The sequence below is a fragment of the Silurus meridionalis genome, chromosome 9 (assembly GCF_014805685.1).
Source record: "Silurus meridionalis isolate SWU-2019-XX chromosome 9, ASM1480568v1, whole genome shotgun sequence".
Taxonomy (NCBI): domain Eukaryota; kingdom Metazoa; phylum Chordata; class Actinopteri; order Siluriformes; family Siluridae; genus Silurus; species Silurus meridionalis.
The window spans coordinates 3,885,017-3,906,902 of NC_060892.1; the positions used below are offsets into that span (position 1 = coordinate 3,885,017).

The 21,886-nt window shown below is 41.2% G+C and overlaps 1 protein-coding gene across 1 annotated transcript in view; it reads left to right on the forward strand.

Annotated features, from left to right (window-relative positions):
• kdm4b (lysine (K)-specific demethylase 4B) overlaps positions 1 to 17,773 on the forward strand; it is a 65,481-nt gene extending 47,708 nt beyond the window's left edge. The window contains exons 14-23 of the mRNA XM_046857113.1: positions 617 to 806; positions 3,752 to 3,828; positions 4,010 to 4,065; positions 4,405 to 4,513; positions 7,754 to 7,939; positions 9,579 to 9,785; positions 10,264 to 10,383; positions 11,660 to 11,752; positions 14,619 to 14,974; positions 17,454 to 17,773. Coding sequence (XP_046713069.1) covers positions 617 to 806; positions 3,752 to 3,828; positions 4,010 to 4,065; positions 4,405 to 4,513; positions 7,754 to 7,939; positions 9,579 to 9,785; positions 10,264 to 10,383; positions 11,660 to 11,752; positions 14,619 to 14,974; positions 17,454 to 17,475 — 1,416 coding nt within the window. The 3' untranslated portion in view covers positions 17,476 to 17,773. The remainder of the gene's footprint in view (positions 1 to 616; positions 807 to 3,751; positions 3,829 to 4,009; positions 4,066 to 4,404; positions 4,514 to 7,753; positions 7,940 to 9,578; positions 9,786 to 10,263; positions 10,384 to 11,659; positions 11,753 to 14,618; positions 14,975 to 17,453) is intronic.
• Positions 17,774 to 21,886: the final 4,113 nt, after the last annotated feature.

Here is a 21,886-nt window from a genome sequence, read left to right on the forward strand (position 1 = left end):
GTTTCCAAGTTCAAGTGAACGCAATATTATATCATACCCGTCCAAAGACGTCCTGTACAATTGAGTGCCTCCAGCTTTGTGGTAACACTTTGGAACCACATATGGTTGGAAAAGTCGGGCATGCAAAAGTATTGGGACACCAGATTTTTCCAGCCGTGCGCGCATGAAATTTGTCCTTCACTTAACCTTAAGGACCCGAATCTGTTCCAGCATGATGGTGCCCCTGTGCACAAAGCCATGAAGATCTGCTTTACATGGGTTGGAGTAGAACCTCTCCTGCAATAGAGTTTCAAAACTTTGGAATGAATGTGAACCCTGACTGCACCCCAGGCCTCCTCACCTTCTCACCTACACCAGTACCTGAGTTTACTAAGAGACACAGCTCTATAACAGTACTGAAGTGCTCCATCATGCTGCGTGATCACACACAGACCCCATTTATCAGTGATACCAGAACTCAATTGTCCTCACACCATTCAATGAACCTATAAATGAATTAAAAGCACATCGCTATTCATTAATCTATAAAAATGGCTGCTTTTGTGTAAAAGTGTCCCAGTCACTTACTTTGTGTGTGTGTGTGCGTGTGCGTGTGCGTGTGTGCGTGCATGTTTAGCCCCAAAAGGACAGCGCTTCTGTCTCCGATGTCTCTTGCATTCCTGTGTCTCGGTGCGGTGAAAAGACTCGGCCCCTCGTGCCCGAGATGTGTTTCAGTGCCGGTATGGCGAACACTGAGCCGCTTCCCTCCAGCGCCGAGACAAGCACACTGCTAAGCTGCACCTGCTGCAACCTGCAGGTCCATGCCAGTGAGTGTACACACACACACACACACACACACACACACACACACACAACGCATTTATATTCTCTTCCTAGTCTTTTACGTTTTTTCAGAGACGTGCAAGTTCCTTTTGTTTCTACCCAAAAACTCAGTCATGTAATGATATGAAGATTAGCTGTGACCAGACAAATGTATAAATATCCAGATGTTCCACTTCATTTACAGTAGAAAATCCACCTGTAGTATGAAGTACAGCTTCATACGTTCATACGCTCGGCATCCGGACAGTTCGTTTCTCCAAACGTTCAGCTGAAACACTTTTGGAAAAACTAGTTAGAGATCTCTTTACGGTGCAGTTTATCCAAGAGCAGTTCTATAGGATTTAGGTGCAGTAACTGGGCAGGTCGTTCCATGCTATATATCACTCCAGACGACTCTCTAAATGGCGCTTCGGCACGTCGTATGGTGAAGAGCCGCAGTCCAGACGGAATTGCATGATGTAATGGTGAAGTATGGAATGTGAACCATGTTGGATTAGGATTCCTTTCACTTTCTGGTATAAGTCTCCAACCTTCCCTGCTCCAAAACAACCCCAAACTATTAATCTTCCACCTCCATGTGTGACTACGTGGGTGAGGCAGTCTGATCACATCATCTCCTGTTCTCTGTCCTACACAAGTTCTTCTGTTAGCACCAAAAATGTCCCACTCATCCGTCCGGAGAACCTTCTTCCAGTCATTCACTATCCATTTGAACTAGTTTCTTGCATAGGAAACAAAAAGAAAACCTTACAAAGACATACAAGGTGTTTCAGAAGGTCATGAGTTTATATCCCACCACCACTAAGCTGCCACTGCTGGGCCCTTGAGCAAGGCCCTTGACCCTCAACTTGAATGTAAATAATACTCACATAATGAGCCGCTGATGATTAAAGCTCAGGTCCTGATGGTTTTAGAAACATCACTGGATTAAGAATGAAGGGTATAAAAGATTTTATATATAAAAATTAAATACAGCTCTCTGTTGCTTTAAAAAAAATCCATTAAACAAAACAACAGTATTAAATCTTAATATTAAGAATGAGCGTTTTCATAACCGAGGTAAATGCAATTCACATCTTGATGAATATCAAAGATTAAAGATACACATGAAGCAGCTACCATCTCCATTACGATGCAGTGCGATCCGATTCTGATCTGATCGAACACATTGTGATTCAACGGAAAACAATATGATGCTCTGAAATTCAATATGGAATTCAAGCTGCTACTCTCGGGCCCTTGAGCAAGGCCCTTAACCCTCTGTGCTCCAGGAGGCGCTGTATCATGGCTGACTCTGTGCTCTGACCTCAGCTTCCAAGCAAGCTGGGATATGTGAAGAAAGAATTTCACTGTGCTGTAATGTATATGTGACAAATAAAAGCTATTCTAGATCACTTTTATTTCTTCAGTTCCATCACTTTACTTTAGTGTCTTCTGAATTCGAACGCAGGGCAGCTTTACACATACACGCCTTTGTAGCGGGAAGAAAAATAGATGAGATAAAAACCCGGCGTACTTTTCCTGTTCTGTCTCAAGTGAGATGCAGCTCTACCTCTGCCATGTCGGTCTGTATTCGATGGGACTTTCAGGACACGCCTCGGTCTCCGTAGTGTCGCGATACACCATGAGAAACGGTTCAATGAGGAGAAATCAATCTGGATATCAGATATCGTTCACAGATTATTGCTCAATTTTTTAAATAATAAAAGTATAGCGCATCTACTAATTATTATATCGGAATAAATCGGTTTTAGCGATGCAGATATGTTAATCGATGCATCGGGATACAAATGGCTATAATATATATATATATATATATATATATATATATATATATATATATATATATATATATATATATATATATATATATATATATTCGACGCATCACGCCGTTCACTCTCATGCCGATGCACCGTCGCCGATCTGAACATCGTTTGTGATTATTTCCGCTAGACTCCACTAGAGTCCGCTGTTCCTCCACCGCTTCCCTTCATCGCAATCATCGTTTTTTTCCTCTCGTTTTTCTCCTCGACGCCCCTCTGTCAGTCAAACGATTCCAGCCAATTTCCTTCGGCACGGCCCCGAACCTCGCGAGTCAGTGTTTACTTTGAAAAACATTGTGCTGCTGCAGAGTTCTGGGGGGGTGGGTTCCGGTGTGAAAAAAAGTGGAGAAGAGGAAGAAAAAAAAGCTGTTTGTTTGGTTTGTGCCTCTTTCCTCTGCTCCGACTGAACGTAAGCTGCTTAGCCAATTAGGAGGTGTGTGTGTGTGTGTGTGTGTGTGTGTGTGTGTGTGTGTGCGGTGCTCAGCGAGGTGATGCTGCTATATGATTGCTTTCTGCAGTCCTAACTGAACGGCGTTGTGGTGCAGTCAGCACGAATGTACAGAGAAAACGCAACACGCGCGCACACACACACACACGCAGAGTTTTTCTCCACGTTCGTGTTTTTGCTGATGGCAATGTTGAGATGTTTCCGAACGTTTGTTTGCGGCGTACAGATTTACGTCAATGCTCCGAGTGCAGCAGTTACACTATAGAAAGACGAAAATCGGCCCAATTCTCCTCCAGCTCCTGATTCTTTTTAACTTTATCACGTTTTTCTCAAAAATGCGTTCACGGGGACATCATCTACAAAATGCAGTTTAAATGACTAACGTGTATAAAACGTGTTTTTATGGTAGACGCACGCAAATCTCGAACGTTTCTGCGAGCTGAAATTCCGTCATTTTTCGGGACACCAGATTTTTCCGCAAACTTGGAGGTGCACATTTGTACGGGACGTCCTTGGACGTCATCGGCATCATGAAATTTTCCCTTCACTTTAAATGGGAGGCTTGAACCTGCAAAAGCCCAGCTCAATAAAGATCTGCTTTTTATGGGTTGGAGTGGAAGATCTTCTTAATATATCTCTTTATCTCTCTGTCTAGGTTGCTATGGAGTTAAGCCTGACGCTCCACAAGAGAGCTGGATGTGTTCTCGCTGTTGTGCAGTAGCATGGACAGCGGTAAGATTCTCACACACACACACAAACACACACACACACACACACACACACACACACACCTACCTGTCATTTAACTTTGTACATCTGAACAAAAATCAATTCTCTCAAATTCCCTCCACACCAATGCTCAGTTTATTATTATAGTTTTTTATTGTGTGTGTGTGTGTGTGTGTGTGTGCAGGCCTGCTGTTTGTGTAATCTGCGAGGAGGGGCCCTGAAGATGACCACAGACAACAGGTGCAGTCCTGTACCCCGCATTCTGTCTGTTTGTCATTTCTTTCTTTCAATTTCTTTATGGTTTTTATTTCATTCTTTTTTCTTTCAAACTTCGTTCTTTATTTTCTTTATTTTACAAAATCTTTCTTTCTTTCTTTCTTTCTTTCTTTCTTTCTTTCTTTCTTTCTTTCTTTCTTTCTTTCTTTCTTTCTTTCTTTCTTTCTTTTTTTATGTCTACTGTACTTCTAGCTAATTAACTCCATGCTGTGTGACAGCTGTATACTGAATGAAGGGTGTGTGTGTGTGTGTGTGTGTGTGTGTGTGTGTGTGTGTGTGTGTGTGTGTGTGTGTGTGTTTCAGGTGGGTGCACATGATTTGTGCCATCGCCGTGGCCGAGGCTCGCTTCGTTAGCGTCGTGGAAAGAGGGCCGGTGGATGTTTCTGCCATCCCAGAAACAAGAAAAAGCCTTGTAAGTGTGTGTGTGTGTGTGTGTGTGTGTGTGTGTGTGTGTGTGTGTGTTTGTGCGTGTTGGACAAGCTCTGATCTGTGACGTCGTCATACGCCACGGCAGTGTCGAGTCAGTGTTAAGCTGTGAAAAGTGAAACACGGTGGTGGTAGTGGTGGTAGAATTGCAGTACATCAGTAATCAGTACATTTAAAAACAAAACTAAAATTCAAAAAATATTTTTGTACAAAATATGGAATTTCTTGAATAATGTCAAAAAATGTCCATCTTGGTGAATGTTCACGTAAATTAAATATAAATATTACATACATTTGTTTAAAACTTTCTCGTGCCACGTGTCAGCGATTGTGCAACAGAATTATACCATCATAAATATTTTTTTTATTTTCTTTCTTTATTTTATTATTTTAATCTTAATTAGTTCGCATGCTTATGACCGAACAAAATGTTATTTATCTTTGTATATGATGCAGTTTATACACATCTCCCCAAATTTCTAATTAACTCCCATAAATTTCTCGGAAGTTTCTAACTTGTAATATTTCCAAAATTCAACCGATGCAGTTCCCATAGAAAGTTTCTGGGAGTTTTCTGGGAATTTTCCCACCCATTTGCAAACCCCAGTGATGACTAGAACAACACTGATATACATTACTATTATTAGATAATTACATTTTTTTCCCTCTTTTCTTCTTTCTCTTCTTCTTCCCGGACGTGTTGTCAGTTAGCTTCAGTGTCAAATCGGGTAAAATATCATTGCTGTATATGTTTACGGAGAAATATCCGCTTTCTGATTCGGTGTCAGTGGGAAAAGGATCCTGGGAATGATATCTAGTCGTTGGCTTCATGCCCTTCATGTAGACAGTAATTAAATTAAAGAAGGTTTCAGATGAAAAAAAAAAAAAATCCCACAATCAACATGAATTGAATTTGAACACAACAGCAATTGATTTGCTGTTATGAGATGTGAAGTGATGTGATGCTCAGGGGGGATCGGCTGGCGGGCAGGACGCTGGCGTTGCGCTAATTGGTGTTCGCATCATGTTTCAATGGATCGTTGGTTAAATCATGGCAGGACGTCTACAGAGTTTAAATACTGAGACACCGAGTGGGATTTGACTCTGAAGATTTGGTTGGGAAGAGAAATACATTACCCTTTATGGCTTTTTGACAGACTCCCTTGTCTGGAGCAACTCACATCTGTGCAGGGGAGGGTTAAGGGCCTTACTTAAGGGCCCAGCAGTGGCAGCTTGGTGGTGGTGGGATTTGAACCTGTGACCTTCCTATCCAAATGCCTTATTGGACTTATATGCCAATTAGTTGAAGGTTAAGGGCCTTGCTCAAGGGCCTAGCACTGGAAGCATGGTGGTGATGTGATTTGAACTCATTAAACTCAAGGAGATTCCAATGTCTTAATCATTGCGCTACCACTTGCCAGGCAGGGGTGGGTGGAGGGAGGGAGGGAGGGAGGGATAAAATATCTCAAGTGAAAGACAAATCTGAACACCTTTACCAAAACAGGACCCCAAAAAAACGATGGCTTTCACCAACACTATCGGAGCATGTACAGAGTCTCCCGTTTTCTCACTGTTTCTCTCCCCATTTCTCACTGTTTCTCCCCTTTGTCACTGTTTTTTTCCCCTTTTCTCACCGTTTCTCTCCCCCCTTCTAACTGTTTCTCTCTCCCTTTCTCACCGTTTCTCTCTCCCTTTCTCATTGATTCCTCCTTTCGCACTGTTTCTTTCTCCCTTTCTCACTGTTTCTCCTCCTTTCGCGCTGTTTCTCTCTCCCTTTCTCGTTGATTCCTCCTTTCTCACTGTTTCTCTCTCCTTTCTCACTTTTCTCTCCTTTCTCACCGTTTCTCTCCCTTTCTCACTCTTTCACTCTTTCTCTCCCTTTCTCACTCTTTCACTCTTTCTCTCCCCCTTTCTCACTCTTTCTCTCCTGTTTCTCTCTCCCTTTCTCACCGCTTCTCTCTCCCTTTCTCACCGTTTCTCTCCCCCTTTCTCACTGTTTCTCTCTCCCTTCCTCACTGTTTCTCTCCCCCTTTCTCATCTCATCTTTCTCTTCCTGCATTCGTACCCAGTTGCGACGTTATCTAGAGGCGGTAGACACGTCATTAGGCGAGAGTGCAGGAAGGTCCGGACTGGAATCTGGAATGGTTTCATATCATAAAGCATATAAAAAGAAACCTGTGAGAAATCCCAGGATAAACACAAACACTTCAATACCTATAAATCACGTGTTTAGAGTTTCTGCTTCAGCGCTACGCCCCAAGCAAGCAGCTCATTTCAGAACCCGAATAGAGAATTGATAGATTCATAAAGCGGTTTTATTATCAGGGAGCACTTCCTTACTTATTTTATTTGCAGCACTAAAATGTTTCACACACACACACACACACACACACACACACACACACAAGCTGCTTTGCAACTGATTTCACACACACATTACTCGCCAGGTTTTCTTTCAAATAAGCTACTCTTATTTTCTTGAAGGTCGTTTTTCCTGACGTTTGAAATCGCGATGTCGTCATATCATCTAGAAACGATTACCGAACAAGAAGACACTCAAATTGAATCATTTTTAAAGAAAAAATATTCTAGAATGTGAGGGAAAAAACACGGACACATTAGAATCTCTCTCTTTCTCACAGTTTCTCTCTCCCTTTCTCACTGTTTCTCTCTCCCTTTCTCACTGTTTCTCTCTCCCTTTCCCACTGTTTCTCTCTGCCTTTCTCGCTGTTTCTGGCTCCTTTTTCTCACTGTTTCTCCCTTTCCCACCGTTTCTTTCCCCATTTTCTCACCATTTTCTTCCCCTTTCTCGCCATTTCTCTATTCTTTTTTCTTAGTTACTCTCTCTAATACTCTTCCTTTCTTTTTCCCCTTCTCTTCGCATCTCTTTTCTTTTCTTCTCTTTTCTTCCTCGCATTCTTTTTATCCCCTCTTTTTCTCTCTCCATGCAAATCTATGGATTAATAGACTGATCAGCCGTTTTTCACTCATGAATCAATTGATATGCAAAGAGTAATATAAAAAATCAAGATTTTGTCATTTTGTAAATCCATGTTTAGAATGAAAGGAAACAAAGTTCAGTAAAGATCAATGCTGAGTGTGTGTGTGTGTGTGTGTGTGAGTGTGTGTATAAATCTGTAGAATGCTGTCCTTCAGGATGATGGATTGGCGTTTATTTTTGTCTAGACGTAGCATTAACATCGCTGCTCTTTTTATCCGCTTGCAGAAGTGCGTCTTCTGCTACAAGGCCACCAAGCAGATCTGCGGCGCCTGCATCCAGTGTTCATACGACGACTGCTCTACCTCCTTCCATGTCACCTGCGCACATCTGGCCGGCGTGGTGATGAAGCCCGCCGACTGGCCCTACGTCGTGTCCGTCACGTGTCACAAGCACAAACAGGCCAACGTGAAGGTACGAGGAAAACTCTCCGGTTATACACACCAGGGCCAAAAGTGTGTGAACACCTGACAGTATGATTTTTTTTTGTATTTTCTTTTTCTTTTCCTTTTGTTGTCTTTTCTATTTCTTTTCTTTTCCTTTCCTTTCTTTTCTTTTCTTTTAAAATTTCATTTTCTTAGATTTTTTTCTTGTCTTTTTTTATTTCCTTTTCTTGTATTTTCTTTTCTTTTCTTTTCTTTTCTTTTCTTTTCTTTTCCTTTTAATTTTGTTCCTTTACTTTTCTTTTCCTTTCCTTTTCTTTTCTTTTCTTTTTTTTCTTTTCATTTTGCTTCGATTTTCTTTTCTGTTCTGTTCTTTCCTTTTTCCCCTTTGTTTTCTGTTCTTTCCTTTTCTTTTCTATTATTTTCTTTGGTTCTTTTCTTTTCTTATCTTTTTCCTCCCATTCTTTGTTTTTTACTTTTCTCTTCTCTTCTCTTCTCTTCTCTTCTCTTCTCTTCTCTTCTCCTCGTTTTTAAACATCTCATTCCTGATTGAATCTCCATTCACTGTTAAAATATATTAGAATGTGGATCTCCATAACTGAGGCCGATGTGATTCACATCTTGATGCAGAGCCTACGATACATTAAAGATAAATATGAAGCAGCTACAGATGTTATACGATTCACCCCTATTATGATGCAGATGTTATACGATTCACCCCTATTATGATGCAGATGTGATGCGATTCACCCCTGTTATGATGCAGATGTGATACGATTCACCCCTGTTATGATACAGATGTGATAGGATTCACCCCTGTTATGATGCAGATGTGATACGATTCACCCCTGTTATGATGCAGATGTGATACGATTCACCCCTATTATGATGCAGATGTGATGCGATTCACCCCTGTTATGATGCAGATGTGATACGATTCACCCCTGTTATGATGCAGATGTGATATGATTCACCCCTGTTATGATGCAGATGTGATACGATTCACCCCTGTTATGATGCAGTGGGATCTGATTTCGAATCGATTCAACTCAATGTGATTCATTTTAATACCATTTAACTGAAAAAAACATGATGCTACACAATTGAGTATGGTGCAGATTTCTACAGGTACAGACCTTCTGATTTCTAACGCATGGCGCTCTCACTAACGCCTTTGTAGTGCGAACAAAAAAATACAATCAGAAGTTCATTTCCTGGTTTGTGTACAGGAAGATACAGCTCTACCTCTGCCATGTTAATCAGTATTCTACGTGCAGCAGTTTTTTTAATCCGTATTATAATAAACTTCACTCTTCTGGTACGAAGTTCCACTAGATTTTAAAGTGTGTTGATGGAGATTCATTCAGCTACAAAAGTCAGGTACTGATGTAGGTGAGGTAAGGAGGCCTGGGGTACAGTCAGCATTCACTTTCGTCTCAAAGGTGTTCAGTAGAGTTGAGCTCCTCCACTCCAACCCATGGAAATCATATCTTCATGGAGCTGGTTTTGTGCACCAGCTGGAGCCAGCTAGAGTCTCCTACTTCAAGTAAAGGAAAAATGTCCCAATACTCTTGGCCACACAGTGTGCATTGAGTGTGTGAAAGGTGTGTTCTGTGTGTGATGTTTGTGTGTGTGTGTGTGTGTGTGTGTGTGTGTGTGTGTGTGTGTAGAGGTTTGAGCAGGCGCGTTCCGATGCCGTTGTGCAGCAGGTGAAGGTGACATCGCGTGACTTCTCCGTGGGGCAGCAGGCCATCGGCAGGAGCAGCGACGGCTGGTTTTATCGCTGCACCGTCATCGGCATCGGCTCCCAGACCTTCTACGAGGTGAACTTCGACGACGGATCGTACTGCGACAACATCTACCCTGAGAACGTGCTGGTGAGTCCAGGAGCTTCCTCCTTCTACTGACCCAGCATCATCATCACCACCATCATTATTACCATCACCATCAACCTAAATATCATCATCATCATCCTCACCACCACCATCATCCTCACCACCATCATCACTATCATCATCACCACCATCATTACCATCACCATCATCATCCTCCAGCCACACTGACCACTTACACACACCTGTATGTCAACGCTCCTCTCTCCCCTGTTCCTTTCTCTTCTTTTCTCTCCTTTTCTTTTCTTTTCCTTTCATTTTTTTCTTTCCCTTTATTATTTGATTTGAATTTCTTTTGCTCCTTTCTTTTTTCTTTTCCTTTTCTTTTTTTTTTTCCGTTCGTTACTATTCTTTTCTTTTCCTTCTCTCTATCCTTCTCGATAACCAAAGTCTAGTTCTCTCTTTCCTCTTTCTTCCTCTCTTGTGCTCTCATTTATTTTTTTTTTCTCTCTCTCTCTTTCAGAGTCATGATTGTTTGAGGAACGGTCCTCCTGAACTTGGTGAGCTGATGGTCATAAACACGATAGAAGGACAGGTTCTTAACGCCTCCTTCGTTAAGGAACATGTGCACAAATTCTACCAGGTAACACCCCTCTCTCTCTCTCTGACTCTACCATTACATGCATATAGCTTATGGATTCCATGTTCCTCATGAGGTGGAGTGAAGTGTGGTGGAGCTCATTTACAGGGTTATGATGCGTTTAGGGATGATGATGGTGAAAACGATGATAGTGGTGATGAGAATGCTGATGGTGGAATGACTTCGAGAATAAGAAGAGAAAAAAGAGGGATAAAATGAAATGGAAAAGGTAGTAAAAGTGTTGGACAAAAGAAAAAGGAAAGAGAAAATCAAAAGAAGAGAAAGGAAATTGGGGAAAAATACAAAAAGTAAAGTCAATGGAAAGAAATTAAAAGAAGGGGAAAAGAGGAGAAAGGCGAGGAAAAGGAAGAGAGGAACGGGAAGAGGGACAAATGGAAAGAAAGCAAAAAATAGAAAGGAAAGGGAAAAAGAAAAAAGGATAGGAAAAGAGAGAGGCAAAAGGAAATGGAAATATGGAAAGAAATAAAGAAGAAGGAATGGGGGAAAAAAAGAGATGAAAGGGGGAGGTAATGTAGGAAAAGCGAGGGGCAAAGGAAAAGAAAATGAAGGGAAAAATGCATGAAATAAAGATGCGTGTGTTGCTTGGGTGTGTGGAGTGTAAAGTGTAGATGTTCTCTGTAGTGCCCTGGTTTTGTCGAAAGCCAATTCCAGGAACTGCTCCAGGAACCCTTGTGTACGAGCGCTGAGAATACGACAGAAGGTCTTCCCCAGATTCCTGTTCCCACAGATGCCTCTGTAGGATTGTGGATAATAATCAGCATGGAGGACGAGACTGGAGCTGCAGAACTGAGCTTTAGCATTTCTCTTCTGGTTTTGTTAGCTTGTTAACTTGTCAACTCTCGGCCCTTCAGAGATGATCTGCTGGTTGATTTGTATTCCGATTCTAAATGGACTTATTTTCCCTGTGTTTTTATGTTCTCCGGAGAGATTCCTTCAAATTGGCTTATGAATCAGTTTTCCCATTTTCTCAATTTTTATGGGTGTGTCCCAGAATTGCTCGATGACATGAAGGGTTTTTCTTCAGATGTTCCTGCGATGGTGTTTTTTGTACTCCTTCACATCACGTGAATCACCGAGCCTCCACCACATTTGAGTATGGACTTGTGAAGGTCCATGTATTGCTGTCGGAGGAGCTCTCTCTTTCCGTCTCTCTTCTCTCCTCTCTTTCTCGCTCTCTCCAAACTGGGATATACACCCAAATTAAATTTCACTGTACTCTGATGTGTGTGAGAAACAAATAACCCCCCTACTTTTGCAGGTGGAGTTTCAGGACGAGACCCAGCTGTTGTTGAAGCAGAGTGAGATTCACTCTCTTCATCAGGAGCTGCCTAAGAGAGTGCTGTCTCGTCTGGTGAGCGTCCATTTCATCTCCGCCGAGTCCCAATGTTGATATTCGTGAAGCGTGCACGTGTTGTGCCTGAAATAAGGCCAAAAAGCCAATGCTTCATCTTTAAACAGTGATATATGATCACATGAGCTGTTAAATGTATTATGTTTCAAACATGCATCAAGACGTGTTTTGTTTTTTTTGGAGCTCCTTGAAAATGGAGGTCTCGCTCACACAAAATAAAATCCCGACTTCCTAGACTATCTTCAGAAAACTTCGATAAACTATTAAACAAATTTCAGATCTTGTTTTCTAGCGATTACAAATTGCAGGTATTTCCCCGACTAACGATGGAGATGTTCTAAAAAAGAAAAAAAATACCGTATTTTTCGGACTATGAGCCGCTACTTTTTTCCCACGTTTTGAACCCCGCGGCTTTCACAACGAAGCGGCTTATGAATTTTTCCTGGGTTTTTCCCGGTTTCACAAACTTCAAGCCAAAAAACTGAGCCCCATAACATTAGACCAATGAAATTTCCGAACGGAAACGAAAAAAAACGCACCTCACCTGTGTTCTGAGCTGCACGGCATCGGGAGAAAAAAAGTTTTTTTTAAACGCACGACGATGCCAAAAGATAAACTTCCGAGAGAAATAGTTGTGAAAGGAAGGAGGAAGACAGTGAACAATGACTTTCTTGGTCGGCTACTGTTTAAATACAAGCCGTTGTAACGCGTTGAGTCTGGGTGAAGGGAGAGCGTGCTAAACTCGTGCTTTTTTATTTTTCTTGGCAACAGCTTAGTCACAGGTTAGTCAAAGAAACTTAGAAATGAGCATCAGAAAATAATAAGGACATATTCCTCGGTCTTGCACACACGCAGTAATACCGGAAAAATGTGGCGCCAGGCTATTCCCAAAATACCGCTATGCTCCTAAAGGAAGCGCAACCTATTCCGCGTGTAACGTGTCTTTCGTTAAAGCCTGTGTAAAGTTCATTAGTGTAGAAAAAAAAATCTGTCAAATTCAGTGGGTGCGGCTTATATATGGGTGCGCTTTATAGTCCGGAAATTATGGTGAGTCGAGACATGGCCCAGTCTACGCAGGAGTCTTACAGAATAGTGATCCCTATGGGGTAGTACAATGTAATTCGCTATTAATTGAACATGAATTACATTATTTTGCCAAACACAGCAATCCGCAGTATATATGTACAGTATGTGAACAAACTGTGGTTTCGCGAGCGGAGGGCGGAGCCAGATGCGCTCCGCCGCAGCACCCGGCGACGGCGGAAAAAAAAAAAGAGCTAAAACTTGGCTTTGAAACCCCAAAAACACGGAAAATATTCGCGCTCTTAACGCCGAGACAAGAGAACTCCGTCAACCACTGGCGAGTGTAAGGCATTTCAGAAGGTGGAAGCTACGAACATCCTGGCAGCGTCCCAAATTAGCGAACGAAAAATTAAAAATGGCGTATTTATAGACATCGTAGTGATGCAACGAAATTTGATTGGTAGCTCTCAGAGATAAGAAAACGTCTGAATAAACAAAAGATCATTGCACCAAAAATATAATATGACCATGTACAATGAAATACATGTGCGGTGGGACACTGTGCAAACAGGATTATCAGAAATAATGAAATATTAAAACTGCCAACTAATAATAATGAATAAATCATAGTACACTCTGGGTGTAAAGTGTAATTTGTGTGTTCGCAGCAACATGGGAAAGAAGGCAGTGAGACTCGTAAACCACCATCTTTTTTTTTGTATCACTATCGTCAACATAAGATCGAAAAATCATAAGTGGAACATCAAAAAAAAAAAAAAAAAAGCGCTATCAGCCCTCTTCTGCATACACGATCTCATAGTGATATTAGCCAATCAGAAGAGCCTGAGTGACGGGAGATCTTTCTTACCCAGAGAGCACATATGTTGGTGTACCTGTTCATTGCTGGATATTTCAGTGAGTTTCTGGTAAAATAAAATCAATGCTTCAACTCAAGTGTGCAATATTGAAACAATTGCATTTTTATTTATTTATTTATTTAAATAATTAAACGATATTTTGTTATTGTGCTGGTATCCTAGACTTCTGCGGACAGCTAACTCCAAACAAATGTTTATAGTCCTTATATCCTGTGTGGTGCTCTGATATTTTCCAAAAGTTTCACTAGATTTTTATTTTTATGGCCATTTAAAAAAAAAAATTTTTTTACCTTCATAAACCCATTTTATTCAGATGTCAGATTCTTACATTTTAATCATCAGTATTCAGTATCTGTATTCATTAAGAGATTAAAAAACAGTATTTTATATTATAAAATAAATTGAATCTAATATAAATTGTATATTTTAAAATCTGATGTTTTAAAAAACCAAAAAAACTCAGCCCTTTTACGTGGGATATGGATTAATGATGATGATGAATCGATATAAACGTATCTTGAATGCTGTTGAAACGCTTTTTACCAGACTGGATCGTGCAGTGAAAGCGCGTACTCTAAATGCACACGTGCACGAGTGGAACCTACTCGACTTCCTCACGTGTGCTGTCTGCGTTCACACTGTAGGTGTGTTTGGGTTTTGTGATGTACTCGATAATGTCAAATCGCACATCGTTAAAACGGCAATCGCGATAATATTGCAGCTGATTTATATTGTACACCTCGGGCTTCAACTTTAAACGGTAACATTTGATCACGTAAGCTGGCAAACATGCATTATTTTGGCACAAATTTCCAAAACGTAGTGTTTTTCTCTGGCAGGAAAAAAAAATTCCCTTGTGAAAGGATTTCTAAAAGTGCTGCATGAAAAATCTACTATAACATTGTTATTGTTTTTGATTTTCCGAGCGCTTCGGACGCATTTCCTAATCACTTTCATTTCCGCAGGTGACCTCGAACACCAACGAGCCTCAGGACAAGTTGGCTGACGAGCCCCAGGCTGCCAAGCGCCCTCGTTTGCCTCTTCCTTCCGTCGCAGCAGCTACGGGACCCCTCGATGCCCCTCTCCAGCACCAGCCGTGCCCCGTTGTTGCTCCTTACTCAGGCTTCAGTGTTAACCCCGGCACCAGTGCCGCCCCCTGCCCTCCCACCCAATCAGCACTCGTTTCCACCCTGGGGCCCCCCCGTTCCGCCCCTTCCTCCAATGAGAGCTACACACACAGCTCGAGCTACATCGCCTACATGGAGTCTCTGCTCAACTCGGACTTTCCTCCTGAGGACGCCGAGCAGGCGCGGGGGAACATGTATTAGCTCTGACACACACACACACACACACATGCACACACTTTCTAAAGAGAACCGACTGCATGTTTTTGTTTACTTTCTTGCTGGGTTTTTTTATTTTCAGACCGTGTGCGTGCTTTCCGGGCTATTTCCGGGGCTTTCCGTGGCCACCGTCCCTCACGCATTAAATCCTTTTCTGATCCCTACATTCTCTCGGGCATGGAGAGAAAATGGACATGTTTTTCGGACTGGTTAATGTGCAACACACTTTATACTGAATCCTGTCAATCCAGTTTGAAGTATTTTTCTAACTTGAGCCACACACACACGTGTGTATATATATATATATATATATACACACACACACACACATTCTCCTGAGGTGGAAAGTGCAAATGGACAGTGTGTTTTCTTGTACAGGATTTTTTTTTTCTGGGACTGGTGGCTGAGGGGCCGGGGCTTAGCTGGGGCATGGCTGGGGCTGGGGCTGGGGCTGGGGTGTGTCTGGGGGGGCGGGGATAAATCTGAATTTAACTCGAGTATTTAAACGTCTTTGACACCTAGATTTATTATTTGTATAAAGTTAATTATGGCGCCGTTAGAGAGTCGGTGTAGAGGTGATGTGTTTCGGAATCTCGTTAAATTGCTTATAATCGATACTTCATGGTGTGTTTTCAGTGCCGGGTGTCTGGGCTTGTTTTGTAGCAGACTTTGTTTGAAAAAGAAAAAAGGAAAAAAAAAAAAGGTGTAGACTTGCTTAAGTATGAACTTTCCTGTCCATTTTGTCCGTTCGTTTATTACGATTACTGTCTCGTGATTATTTCGCAATTTATCCCCTGATCCATCAGCTGAGATTGACATCTGGAAAATATCGATCTCTAAACCGATTTAAAATCCCCGGTCCTGGATTAGCGTTAAGAGAACCCACGGATGCGAAATGTCAAATTTCGGACCCCATGTGTGATTATTCTGGAACACGACGTAACATCAAAACCAAATGCACTAGAAAAAAAAAAGAACCCGCTATCTGCCCTCTTCTGCATACATTCATACGTTGGCTTTTGATCAGGCTCTTCTGATTGGCGAGTTCCACTAATGAGTGACAGGGGGTCTTTCTTACCCAGAATGCACGGCCACTTTGGATTTCCTGGACTCCCAGATTTGGCATTATTGCAATTCATCCTCGTAATTTGCGAGGTTCGTCCTCGAAAAACCGCGTATATTTCTCCGCGATATCAAAACGTGATTATATCGAATTGGAAAACCGCCCTCTGAAAACCGACACGTGAATCGACAGTATCGTTCGTGTATATATTCAACCTGTTTCAACCAGGTGAAACCGTTCCTCTGTTTAATCGGTGCATCCCTAGTTTTATTAGTACATTGGTGAAAAGGTCACGTGACCACGATAGAGGCACGGTTTACTAATTTTTTATTTTGCGTAAACGTGCGTAGATAAAAAAAAAAAAAAAAAATTATGTATACGATTAGCATTAAAGTGGTGAGGTTTTCTCAAGGTGCTACAAAAGTTTGAGAGACCTTGCATCACATTCTCAACACAATTTATTTATATATGCGGTGTACATACTATAAACCCTGCTCATTATAGAGCTACACATTTATTATAGAGTGTCATATACATTAGGAGCGTCTTACTGTGTCTTTTCTTTACACCTCTTTTGCGTCCGTTTCTCACTCGGTTGGTGCGTTTGAGTTCCACACACACATGCACACACACTCCAATAAAAAATGGTGACAGACAAGCCAAAGAGTTTCTGAACTAGGCAGTGTTAATGTTGAAAAATGTTCACCAACAAGCTCAGAGCTGAGGGATTTGAGGGTCTTTCCATCCCCTGTGCTGAAAGAACGTGATTTCTGGATGAGGTACAGGTCCAGATCTGAAGTGCCTCAAAATCAGGTGCTTAGGTTCGGGTCCAGAACCGTATTGTTCTGAGATAAAAACAAACTCACGAGTGTCTAAATCAGCTCTAACAGGAAATCGCTGCTCGACCTGATCGCAGTGCGGTCATGTAGGAGGGGGATGAGGTTTTGGGAATGTGGGACATGGTCATGCCTTTCCCTTGCAAAAGACTCTTATTGAAATGAGTCCTGATGTAAAACTAAACACAAAACTTCCCATAATTGGGACATTATTATTACTAATAAACTTTCGATCCATTAAAACATTGAAGCACTTCCCTGCGCGTGCATCGTGCCCATTATTACGTCTCTGTGCGCACTAAAAAGGGAAAACACTCGGTAGATTTGCATTGAATTGAAATAACCTTAAGTGTGAATGACCTTTTATTTTAATCTGTATATAATGATCTTGACTTTGGGCACAAATTGATTTTTGGGACACAGCACCAATACCGACGTGATCGATGAGGTCTGTGATGTGTATATTTATAGTGTACACGCAGACCCATACAAAATCGAGTTTTCTTTCTTGAAACCTTCAGTTTCCCTTTAAGTCCTGTTTCTCTTCCTCTCCCTCAGTTTCAGAGTGGGGAATTTTTGACGACTCCATGTTGCATTCCTCCATATTGAAGCAGGACTCGTTCGGTCTCCAGCGTGAGACTCGTCTCCTCGCATCTCCTGCCACCTGCAATCAAATGCACCGTTTCCTCTCTCGACATCACAGACGGGTTGAACTTTGTTCTCTGGGTTTCACTTCTTCTTCAGTCTGCAATAACTCTGTAACCTCTCAGAAAGGGCGAGCGTAAACCCCGAGATCGCAGGCGCTGCGTTTCTGCTGTTTGTAGTTGTTGACAAATTAAAGAAACTATGGGATAAATTCTATTAAAATGTGAAGTGAATTTCTGACTCTGAGATTTTCTTTTCTTTTCTCTCACATTCACACCCAGCCACCTGCACAGCTTTCTCCTGCTCGATAACGCCTTTGGAGTCTGTGATTTCGCTTCGAGCGATTCTTTGTTAAAAACAAGCTGCAAAGTGCCGCCAGATTTGGTGCGAGGCGGCCGTGAAACTGGAGGAAATCTGAGAATGGGATCTTGGTGTTTATCGGTGACACGATTCGTCGAAGTTGTGTCTCACCGGGTGTCTTGAGCTTAACGCTGCAGACAAACAATATAGAAGGTGGCAACTTTATTTGAGTGGAATTGATTGACATAACTAGAGTTTATTAAAAACTGTTTAGGGTGGGATAAAAGGCAGAAGAAGAAGAAAGGGATTGTCCATGGCCAGCTCTAAGCTACAAGATTTTAATGCACGATGTGGAGGTGAACAACATCCAGATGTAAAGCAGAGCGCATCATGGATAACTGATTAATCACACCATGTAAAAAGGTACTAAACTTTATTACAAAAATCAGTTATGAATCATGAAAATGTGCTTAATTAAATATGATTATATAATTAATAACTAATAAATATACCGCTCTCTGTGCAGCGTGCAGTTTTACATGTCAAAACAAACAGCACGTGAAATCAGTGATTCGCCTCTAGAGGCCGCTCGTAATGACAGCAGACCGAAAGCCGGAAAAACTATCGGGATGAAATTTTGCCGATAGTTACATCAATTAGTGGCGATTATTTAGTCGACCTCTTATTTCAGACATATAGAATACAGTACAAAGTGAAGCGAAACAATTCACTTTTATTTGTAGAGCACTTTTAACAATAGACATTGTCTCAGAGCTGTACAGAGATAAAGCGGTTATAAAGTTGTAAAGAATTCCTTTATAATAAAATACTTCATTTTTCGCAATTCAGATTTTTATCCGTAGACTTCCGACTTTATTTCTCGCAATTCGGCCTTGTTTTTTTGTGACTCCGACTTAATTTCTTGCAATTCCGACTTTATCTAGAGAACTTTTTTTTTCAAGAGGCATCTTTCATGATGGTTGACTACGATGGATTTCCAAGTCTGAAGGACAAAAGATGGCGATTTAAAGGAAGCAGCCGATGTGTTTTCCCTTCCATATTTTACCGTGTACTCCTTTTTTCTTTGTCTTCATTCCCCTCTTTTTCTTCATGTATTCTTTTCATCTTCCTCTGTCTCTTTCTTACCTCTCCTTCCTTTCCTTATTTAGTATTTATCTTCCTGTTCATCATGAGCATGTACACTCTTAAACTTGTGTTTGTGAGTTTTTAAAAAACAGAAATGTTTTAATGTTAAATGTTTTCCTCGGTCATGTTCAGGTTCTCACAGGGTCGGTGTGTGGGCCGTTCTCAGTCCTTTCTTTGATTGAACATTGCAAGCAGGAAACGAGAAAAAGGAGAAAATGGCTTTTTAATGTGTCTGAGTTCAGACTAAACGATTTATTTATTCATTTTCTCTACTCGTTTAATCACACGGTGTAGTAATCATAATCTCACAATACTAAATATGATCAATGGTGAAACATGCACAATGTTTCTAATGCAACATCCAAACTTGACTAAGAAATAAAAAGGGAATTTCATCAGTCATCTGTAATCAGAAAGAAATGTCCACTCTGCAGCCATTTGGGCAAAAGTTATATATAACAATACAAACTAGAGTGAGATATTCCGAGATCGCAGACAAGTCGGGGCAAGACGGGACGGGAAGGGTGAAGGTGTGATGAGTGTGTAAAGATTTTGTGTGTGGTTTCACAGTAATAAGAAGACGTGTGTGAGACTCCCTTCACCTGTTGCTTTTGAAAAGCGAGTATTGATCTGTATGAAGTTCGCAGAGTGAAGTCAGAATGTTGGATGAAGCCACTGATGGTTGATCAGGTATTTTACATCCTGTTTCTTTAGGAGTCCCACAAATACAAATAAATCAAAGTGATAATAATAATTATTTGTTATTCCCATTTTTATATATTATAGTTATACTTTTTATCTGTATGATATTTGTTTCATAATCTATTTTATTTACATGTTTACAAGGCATTTCACTACATGCTTGAATCGTGTTTCGATGCGGATGGAGTAGCCACAGTTAAACTGCTCTCAAGGTAAAAGGCGGAGACTAAACAGACTCGGGTCCGCCGCTTAGACCATCCACACTAATCCATTTCTGTTCCGTCAACGAAAACTTTTTTTTCGAAAACACTCTCAAAAATGAAAAAAGGTATTTTCGTGTTGGACTGTGAAACTCGTGTCTTGTAAAAACGATGACTCATTTTTAGTCGTTGCCGTTTCAAAGAGCCAGAAAGTAAATAAACGGCGAGCAGAAATGACGCGGGCTAAAGTGTTTTACGGTTTGTGCCTACGCAGTACAGGGACATAAACATTTTTCAGAGGTTTCAAGTGTGTATGAGTGACTTTTGTATAATGATTTCAAAAATGAAAGTGTGGATGAGGAACGCTTTAAGTCGAAAACGCCGTTTGAATTTATCCGCATTAGCGTAGCCGTAGCGTATCGAAAGCCCCGTACTGACACGGCTCGGTAAGAACACGTGCACCGATAAACCCCTTAGAATGTGATTGTGATGTAAAATAAGATGGCAAGAAACTATAAATGAGCTGTCATGTAAACATATTGAATATATTTATTTTGATCAAAAATAGTTTTTAAACACAATTAATTAATTAAACAAATGCAGAACACTTGGAGCCTCACAGCTGCACTGTTTCTTTTATTAAATCCCCCAAATCTCTAATCGAATTCACTGCTACTGTCTGAGGATCACATTCTGCTTAATCTGAATGAGGTTTCATTAAGTGCATTTATCCTCCTTCTTTGTGTGTGTGTGTGTGTGTGTGTGTGTGTGTGTGTGTGTGTGTGAGTGTTTGAGTGTGAGAGAGAGAGAGATGAGATGTGCTACTCAGCAGGGTGTGTGTGTGTGTGTGTGTGTGTGTGTGTGAGTGTGTGTGTGTGTGTGTGTGTGTGTGTTGAAATGATGTGAGATGACACCTGTGTTCATTAACTGCTGTGCTTCTGTGCATTTCTTCATTAGCTCAGCTGAAATCTGTGTGTGTGTGTGTGTGTGTGTGTGTGTGTGTGTGTGTGTCATCCCTCCTCTTAGCTTAGTCTCCTGTACTTTGATATTTGCTGTGTCGATGCATGATGTAAAACAAGACTCCAGGAGTGAAGGTCAGGATTAAACCAAGCCTGGGTTTCCTTTAATTACATTTATGGCATTTAGCAGATGCCCTCATCCAGAGCCAATCACAATGATCTCATTTATACCGATGAGCAGGTGAGGGTTAGGGGCCTTGCTCAAGGGCCCAGTAGATGAATATTGATAACAGAGGGGCAACACTGAGCTATATATATGTGTGTGTATATATATACACTGGTGATCAAAATTAGAGAACAATTTATAAACAATTGAACAATTCTGAAATAATGTCATCTTCACTGCTCTACAGTTGAAGGAGTTTTTGTCCTGTCTATACCATGCTACCAGAACACCTTTTCCACAAAATAACTAAGGCATTTCCAAAAAAAACATTATTTTCCAGAAATCACACTGATCAAAATTAGAGAACACTTTCAGATACCTCCCAGTTATTGGTGTTAATCTGGTACCTGGTGCTAATTTCCTTGATTATCTGTCAACCCCTATTTAACTGGCAGCCTAACTTCCAGTTTCACTGACTCTGCAAGATGGTGGGCCGTTCTAAAGTGACTGAAAGCCGGCAGTAGGTTGTCCAGATGAAGGCTAAAGAGATGACCCTATCAGCCATAGCAAGACAAGTTGGTCGTTCCAAATCTGTGATTTCAAGAATATTGAATCTTTACAACATCACAAACTCATTCAAGTCCGCCAAGAAGGCTGGTCATCCACGGAAGACAAATACAAGAGAGGACAGGATACTGCGGAGGATCTCAATGGGCAATTGTTTCCACACTGCAGCTGGAATTGCTCACCAGTTCAGCGCTGAACAGGGTAAGGATCTGTCTCGTCATACAGTGTCTCGACGTTTAAGAGCATTTGGACTGAAAGCCCACTCTGCAGTGACCAAACCTCTCATTAGCAGAAAGAATCAAAAGG